Source organism: Cucumis melo, chromosome 1, assembly GCF_025177605.1.
Source record: "Cucumis melo cultivar AY chromosome 1, USDA_Cmelo_AY_1.0, whole genome shotgun sequence".
NCBI classification, from domain to species: Eukaryota; Viridiplantae; Streptophyta; class Magnoliopsida; order Cucurbitales; family Cucurbitaceae; genus Cucumis; species Cucumis melo.
Genome location: NC_066857.1, coordinates 10,817,213 through 10,825,979, shown reverse-complemented (window position 1 = coordinate 10,825,979; position 8,767 = coordinate 10,817,213). Strand labels below are relative to the sequence as shown.

Here is an 8,767-nt window from a genome sequence, read left to right as displayed (position 1 = left end):
GGTAAATGATAGAGCCTCATTACCACCTTTTTGCAATTTTTGATTCAGGGTTGCATGCAAAGAATATTCAGGTAAATTTGATATCTTACTTGTTGGAGTGTTCAAACTTGGAGTGGGAACTAGTTCTCCTTATGTCTTGGTCTTCAATCAAAGGGTCGTCCAAATTTAATCAATTCCCTGAAGTTGTTGTCAAATTGATTTGGAGGTCTTAGAACTTGACATTAGGAGTTCACCAATTCGGTTCCCAATTTTTAAATACAAGAGTTTTCATATAACACTTCTAGCATATAAAAAAATTTCCTAAAAACACTTGTAAAAAAAATCACACAGGCATGAACATGCCCATGCACAAACGCACGCGCACACAATATAAACTGTGGTGGTGTCTTTTGGATGTTTTTTACAAGTAGGTCAATCAAAATGATTCAATTATCCTCAAATAATCTCTCGATGTCAATTTACTACAAAGGTCATCTAGTAAACAATACAAACGAATTATTTCAATTTTATATCGAAAAACAATTTCTTCAGTTGAAGTTTTTTTGTTTTTGTTTTTGTTTTTCTTTTATTATATGATCGATTGAGTTAGTTGTTAAATCTAGTTGTTGTAGATGAATGACGAAGTTGGTGGTTGGGGTTAGTTGCTCAAGACGATTTGAAGCTAGCCACCACAAACAGTCATTGCCAAAATTGAATCATTAAATTGATCACTAAAGTTGGTTGTCTGAGGTGAATGTAAGTATTCGTCATAAGTTGTTCACACAAAAATTGTTGGTCTTTGGCAGAGTTCTAAATAGAGGTGGTTGCCAAAGCCTGGAGGTGATTGAAGTCAGTCAAGTAAAAATGGTCGTTAGAGAACTCACGTGGGTAAATTAAACATTTTAACCTCATCTTTGAGTTTGGTTTTCACCCTTAAAAAATATCAAAATCCTTTATTGTTTAAAAGTAACCAAATAACAAATTCAAAACCTTTGAACTCAAAAGAGCAAGAAAAAGAATTGAAAAACTATCGACAAGTTATTCCAATTATTAGGGATACTTTTACATATTCATTGAATTACCTCACATCAAACCCACAAAAATCCAAAATGTATACAAAATAAGTTATAACATACAACATGACTCATAAACAAAAAGTTAAAAGTCAGAGGTTTAAGTCCTCCAACCGTGAAGTTGTTACTGAGAATCAAATATTACAATACATATATTATACAAGCCAATAAAGCCAAAGTAACAGACTTGAACAAAGCAGAGGATGGCAAACGCCCCTTGTCCTTGCGAATGAAGAGGGCTTCATATGTGGGAAAGTTTATCAAAACAATTAGCCCACAAAGAACAATTTGGAGAATGAATTTGTTCAAACCTTCATAAAACAACTCCAAATTCAAAGCAGCAACATTCTTAATTCCCAGCAATAAACCAAAAAGGTTTAGCATTGCAAATGTTGCAATCATAGTATACATTATATCGGAGCTTCCAAACTCTATGATCTCTTGTTCGTATCGCTTCGACACGTCCTCCGCTGCGACTTTAGCAGTCACAACAAATTTAGTTTGAGAAAGCCCCAACTGCTTGATGACTGTGTCGATGAAAGCAAAGAAGAATGCGGTGGTTCTTCTGAAAAGTAACATTCTTTGTAAGTTCCACCAAGCTTTGAGTGTACAGCCACAAGTTATTGCCTCAGCTACGCTCCAACAGTTCTTGATTACGAAGACATATGCAAAAGGTATGGCCCATAAGCTAGTAGCCTACAGTTAAAAAGAAGCCAAACCATCATTTTACAATTGAAGCTTCCAGAAAAAGAAAATGAACTCAGTTGTCCATTTCTTTCTGTCATGTATTTGACATAGTGTGTCCAATCAGTTGATGTTTGTTTGCATGCCACATCATTACTTAATCAACGATGTCAACAATGGCGACTACATAGAGAATCACAATTCGAAATCCTGTATTCTAACAAAAACGATTTTCAGTTCACTACGATTGAATCCAAAGACTAATTTAACTCATCCATTTCGTCTGCGATATATTATTTAGCGCAATTGTGTAAAATAATTAAACATTTATTAGCATGTCACATCATTATTATTTCATTGACAACGTCAAAAATGACCTTATAGAGAATCACAATTCAAATTCCACAAATATATAAAAAATAATTTGAAAATTAGACTCATAGCATCTATTTAAATCATGAACTAATACTTATATCAATTTAAACCTAAACGTTTCATAAATGTATCAATTATACACCCTCCTATAAACTTAGTTCGAAAAGTACCACCCAAAACAAATAATAGTTTCACTTATAACTAAAGTTATAAGTGAATCAATCTAGATCATTTATTAAGATTACATTTCAAAATTGTGCATGTAATCCATTCATACATGTGTCTATTTCTTTAATTGAAGAATTAATAAAATGGACGATTATTTAAAAAAAAATACATGGATAATTTTCAAAGAAAAACTTAATTGAGAGTTAGAAGTTGATTCACTCATGAAAGTTTAAAAATGTTTATCAAAATAGAACGTAATGAAGAGTATAAATTGATACACTTGCGAAAATTCAAACTTTATATCGATACAATTACTAGTTAAGGATTTAAATTGATACAACTCCAAATTTTTATGGGGTTTAAATTGATATTTTACCAAACATTTTTAAGTTCACAACCATCAAAATTGAGATACTAAATTTATAACTTAACCTTTTAGTTTACCAAGTCAATTAGTAAAGGAGCTGCTCTGGGAACAAGGACAACTAATGAAAAGGAGAGAAGACCAGGAAAAAAATACCACTGGAAATAAAGACAACCAATGAAAAGAAGATAAGACTATGAAAAGTTACCTCTGGGAATAAGGGAATGCCTTGAAGGAGACAAAGTGCAGGAACGGTGGCATAATACAGCATTGGTATAGAAAGTGGAGCCCATAAAAGATATACACAATATCCCATTTGAGCACCAAATTTGATCTTCCCATGTCCGTATATGAAGGGGCAATACTTGGACAAAAAAATTTGAAACATGCCTTCACACCACCTCTTATATTGAACTAGAGCTACATCCAAGCTAATCGGAGCAAGACCTAAAAAAGCTCTTTTCTTTGGACTATAGTAAAGTGATCTCCAACCTCTGCACTGTATTGTCAACCCAGTAACAATATCTTCGACTGCACACCCATATACTAATCCCATCTGCAATTTATTTTAGATAGATACATATATTAATCCCATCAGTTATGTATGGTTATCCTATTTCAGAGAGAGATAGAGAAAGAGAAAGAGAAAGAGACAGACCTCCCTTCCCCATTGAGAGCCATTTTCAAAGTTGCAGTCAACGAGAAGCTTACATGCTTCTTCCAACTCATTAACAGGTTTTGGAACTTTCTTTTGAGTTTGCACGTCCAAATGTATTGATCCATTAAGATCTTCAACATACTTCTTCCCGCCGAGAGCTTCTCTGCGATGGAAACATCCAGTGCCACAATACAAGGCAGCACCATATCCATCCATGCCAGCTAGTTCAATCTGCATCATTTATGTTATTTCGGCAACTTTGTTCATTTACTGTCTTTGTTAGAATAATGAAATTTCTTTCGAATTCTAACCTCATTAACAACTTGATCTGGAATGCCATATAACATATTTTCTGTAATGTTATCAAAGCATTGTGGGAATTGTACAAATGCAATGTCATGGCTTCTTTTCCCATCCAGGAAAAAACATAGTAACTCCTTTAGTGTGACTGGATTATTTGAGTACATGTCACAGTCTAAGTTGAGGATGAAGGGAGCATTGGTTATCTCTGAGGATACTCTTATCTGCAACACATTTGTATGATTTTAATCGTTTTCTTAAAAATAAAACATGGAAATGCATAAGGTTTAGGCTATCATTTTAGTCAAATGATTTGTGTTTGATTTCTATTTAAGTTCTTATGTATTAGTCATCCCGTCATTTTAATTATCAAATACTAATAGGCTTCCTACATCGTACATTTTCTTTAAATATCAGCCCATGGTCCCTTTCTATTAGTTATGGTTCAGGAAAAGTAGAGACGTTGTAGGACCAAGCACATATTACAGGACCAAAATGAACGATAATCCAACATGTTGCAAAACTTACCAATGCATTCATAGCTCCAGCTTTAAAATGGTGCGGATGGTGGGGTCTCTTTTCACGTGCCATGTACACCAATTTTGGTAGTACACCTCCATCAATATCCAAATTATCTAGATTATTTCCATCAATTATTATCTGCGAAGAAGTAAATAGTTCAAAAACTGAGAATTAAAAAAAAAAATTGTAATGGCTTATATGCGTGGAGGAAATGAAGCAAGTACACCTTCACAATTGATTGATGATTTTGCTTTGTTATACCATTGTCCCACTCAGAGAAACCTTTGTTCTGGTCCCGTATCTCCTTAGGAACCTTCCCCATCTCAACCACCGAGTTAATTCTCTCCTTCATTTCATCAAACAGTTTCTGTTCAACCCATTAAGAGTTACAATTTAGACGCTACCTTTGATCCAATACGTGAAAAAAAAAAACCTCATACAACAAAACTACATTCATTATTGAAAATTGAAAGAAGCCCATCGTCCAGTACCTTCATGTCGATCCACTCTTGAGAACGATGATGCAAAGCAGAATTGAGAGAAAAGTAGGCCTCCGGAGACGTAGGCTCGACCATGAACTTTCTACAAAAGGGCAACCAATGCTTGGCGAAATTCGAAGCTTCGATAAGAGCATAGAATGTGAACTCGGAGCCCCCGTCGTCGGAGAGATAAATGGCCAATTTTTCAGTTGGGTAATCGTAGGCCATAGTGGATAAGATGGTGTTGATGACCAAGACCGGGGGTTCGATAATGGGGTCGGCTGTGCAAACGAAAACGTCGACATTTGGTAATTGGTCGTCATTGTAGCTGCGGTTTGAGAACCAGAGTGAGCCATTGACGCCATGGAAATGAGGAGCTCAAGCACACACCCCTTTGCCCTTGTTTCTTTCTCAAGACTTTTTTTTTAGAGACTTCGACATTTTTTGTTTAAAGATTATTTATTTTTCTCATTATTATTAGGGAAATTGATAAAAAAAAATTAGAAAAAATAGCTGTCAAACAGTTTTTCTTTTTCTTTTTTTTTAGACTTATCCGTTTTTAAATTTACTACTTTTTTAGTTTAGAAAAATTATTAATATAATTTTTTTTGTTATTTGTGTAAATGCTCATTATTATTATTATTAATTAAAAATCTAAATTATGGTACTTTGTCACTTTGTCTATTGATTAGAAATCTAAATTAAAGATACTTTATCCCTTTGTCTATTAATACTGTAATAAACAACTTGTATCTATATTTATAATTAATTAAGTAAATTAATTAAGTAGTTTTGTTATTTATAGTAATTTTGTTATAGAAAATGGATGCTGATTTTTGTTTTTCATATACATATTAATTTTTTTCCATGGTTTTAAACGATAATAGTATTGAAAATATTGACAAATATAATAAAATGTCATTGGTTATCATGTGTCTATACATAATAGATAATAGTAAATATAGAAAATAGCATTTTGCTATATTTGTAATTGTATTAGTTCATTTTGTATTAGTTCATTTTGCTAACTATATTTGAAAACGATCCTTAAATTTAAATACAAATATCAATTTACGGTGGAAATAATAATAAGAAAATAAGAAATAAGAAATTAAAAAGAAAAATTGCTTCCCCTTGGTTGGTTATTATAAGTAATAGCTATAATAATTTAGAATAGTCAGTCTTTGAAATTGAGAATAGAGTTGTTAATTACTTGTTCGAAAAGAGAAATTTTTCACTCAAATGAAACTTTCCAGTTTGAAGTATAGGGCTAAAATACGTCAACTTCCAATTGTCTTTATTAATCAATATATTTTGTTTTTACTAAAAAGAAGGTTTTTCCTAAACTTTGGTGTAAATAAACAATATGAAATAAATTTTATATTATGCCAAAAGAAAATAGCAAAAAAAAGTATATTAATTAACATAATTTGCTCTCACCATCGAATTATGTTTTCCTTTTTTGGGGAAAAGGAAATGAACATGAAAGGTTTTAGTGTACACTTCAACCCTTACTCGCTTGACCAAAACAAAAAAAAAAAAAAAAAAAAAAAAAGGATTTAAATATATATATATATATATATATATTTGAGTATTGAGAACTCAACCAAACCCAAGTAGGAAAAATTGTTGAATGAAATTAAAAGGCCACAACTAATTATGATAGTTATCTTTTATAATTAAGAGGCTGGAGGTAGAGATTCAAAAGTCGAAACAAATCTGAAATATATTTAAGAGTTAAAAATTTTATTTACGGAAGGGAAGGGAAGAATGTTATGAGTGTCTGTTTGTGAATGGAGGGAGGGAGGGAGGCAGAATATAGGATACGATATAGTACCTTAGAGAGAGTTTATGTTTGAAGGGAAAGTTGAAAGTGGGACGCCAACGAAGAGACTGAGAGAGAATCCAATAAACACCAAACATAATCTCAGAGATGAACATTCCCATCCAAGTCCACCGCCCAGGGTGGCCCGCCCCAGGCATCCCGGTGGCTCTGTAAGCCCATATCAGAAAAATTGAAGCCATGACCGTCGCCGCAAAAGCTCTGTAAGCTCCTCCACTGTGGCGCCCTTCTTTGGTTTCCACCAAAGCACACGACGTCGTTTCTCCATTCCCCCCCTTTCTCATCTCTCTTTCCTTTTTCCTTCCTTCTTTCTTTTGAATTAGTAATGAAGAAAACAATAATGGCTTTGCTATTACTATTTTTTGTTTTTGTTTTGTTTTTGGAGTAAATAGTCTTTTACCTTTTCTTTCCATTCCCGATGTCGTACTTTTTGGATAATTTCTAGCATTTTCATAACTTAAGCGGAATCCAAACGTAACTTAATTTATTACTATTCATTTCTTAATTTAATTACTTTTTCGTCCTCTCTATATTTTGGCCTTTCATTCATTTTGGAGTTTGTGGCCCTTTCCCCTTTGTTATTTTTAATCTTACTTCTATACTTTTAAAAAATGAAAAGATGTTCTTAAAGTTAGTCTAATTTTTCTTTCTTTTTTCTTTTTTAAAGTTATATTGGGTTGTTAGGAAAGAGTAATAATTCGTTGAAATTAATTTATATAGACACTCTCATTTTTACAGCTGTTTATCTAATTCTTACTCCATTTTTTACAACAACCAAACAATCTAAAACTTTAGTATTGTATTGAAAATAGAGGTGGGTAAAATAGAGATGGTAGCAGTGGTTGCGGTTGTGGTGATAAAGTCATGCTATCATCACCAACATACTTTTGTTCTTTAATGTTTGTATCATCCCATCTCTTCTAAATCTTTCAATGTGGAACAACTAAAAGAAAATTCTTTCCAACGTATAATGTTAATATTTAAGTATATTTTTTTAAGGGATATAGCAACGTGTTTTTAGGGGTCATTTTAAAAAATGCCAAAACCGTTTTTTCTTTTGATTTTTAGCACGACCCGTGCATGGTATTTTATAAAATACCAAAACACCCCCATTCCAAACTATAAATAATTATTTCGTCTCTCTATTCTAATTAATCTGTGTTATGTATTCATGAGTCTGTAATTAATTTCCAACATGTTAATAATGTATCCAACTCCTATCATAACCTCTTCTTAATAATTAGGGTGCAAAAACGGAAACGAACTGATTCAATTTGATTTGGGTTGGACCAATTTATTTTGTTTTCGCACTTTGCCATTCACCATTTCGTTGTCACTCGTCAGCTATCATTTTCACTATTTTTCCATCTCTTTGCTTTGTTGTTTGTTGGTTTTTGATGTTTAAAACACTTTCTTCAAATAACTTCACTGAATTTTGGTTGGACTAATTTTGCTGATGGGTTTTGATTTCTTGATTTTTTTAGAGTAGAAATAGCTGGGTGATGGTGCCATTTTTGAATGCTGCTTTTTCAAGACTTCCAATGTATTTTCATGGTGTTTTTCTCCATTCTATTTGCAGAATTTTTTATGTTTTTATGCTATTGTTTTGAGGTAAACTCTGGATTTTAATGCTAAAAAATCGAACTCTATTTGTTTAGTATGAACCGTAGTGATTGGTGTTTCCTTCTCAATTGGTGTTTATTTGTTGGTTTTCTTTTAATTATAATGTATTTGTTCATGAATGTTTGTAAATTACATCGTTGTTAACGATTCTAGGACAATATAAACTCTTATATATATAGAATTAAGTATAAAAACTACTTTTACTTTCAATTTTTTTCCTTTGTTATCTAAATTCCACCGATGATTTTAAAAAACCATACCAAATCATGAAAACTAAGAAAAAATAAAAAGGCTTTTAGGAAGTTATTTTTATTCTTGGGTTTGGTTAAAAATTTAACCTTTACACTTGAAAATAAGCAAATTATTGTGCCAAAGGGAGAAAATGTATGTTTAATTTTCGAAAACCAAAACAAAAAATGAATTAGTTACCAAACGAGACTATAGTTTTTTTTTTCTTTAGCTTTTAAGAAATTAAAGAACAACCATAAAGTTTAAAATAGAAAATAAAATCAATATTAAAAAGTTGTTTTAAATAAAAAAAAACTACTAAATATATTTTAGAAATATAGCAAAAACATCACAGTTTATTACCAAATATACTATTATTTGGGTTTATCACGATACAAGTAGTAGTCTATCGTTGATAATATGTAAAATTTTGTTATATTTATAAATAATTTGATTCATTTGCTATATTCG

General features: G+C 31.9%; 1 protein-coding gene across 1 annotated transcript; it reads right to left on the bottom strand.

The window, feature by feature from the left end:
• Positions 1–1,017: 1,017 nt before the first annotated feature.
• Positions 1,018–6,820, bottom strand: LOC103501258 (cellulose synthase-like protein E6). Its single transcript, XM_008464794.3, has 8 exons — positions 6,440–6,820; positions 4,615–4,930; positions 4,350–4,490; positions 4,130–4,261; positions 3,613–3,825; positions 3,302–3,532; positions 2,852–3,199; positions 1,018–1,748 (listed from the first exon to the last, which is right to left on the bottom strand). Exons 1-8 carry the CDS (start codon positions 6,727–6,729, stop codon positions 1,194–1,196), a joined length of 2,226 nt encoding a protein of 741 aa, XP_008463016.1. The 5' UTR covers positions 6,730–6,820; the 3' UTR covers positions 1,018–1,193.
• Between the last annotated feature and the right edge of the window lie 1,947 nt (positions 6,821–8,767).

What these genes read in the sequence shown, in the direction of transcription:
- LOC103501258 (XM_008464794.3), bottom strand. Translation starts at nt 6,729, where the DNA reads ATGAGAAAGGGGGGGAATGGAGAAACGACGTCGTGTGCTTTGGTGGAA. An exon ending in CAGATCAAGTTGTTAATGAG is followed by an intron (nt 3,533 to 3,612) that starts GTTAGAATTCGA and finishes TAAATGATGCAG; the next exon opens with ATTGAACTAGCTGGCATGGA. An exon ending in GCATTCCCTTATTCCCAGAG is followed by an intron (nt 1,749 to 2,851) that starts GTAACTTTTCAT and finishes TTTTAACTGTAG; the next exon opens with GCTACTAGCTTATGGGCCAT.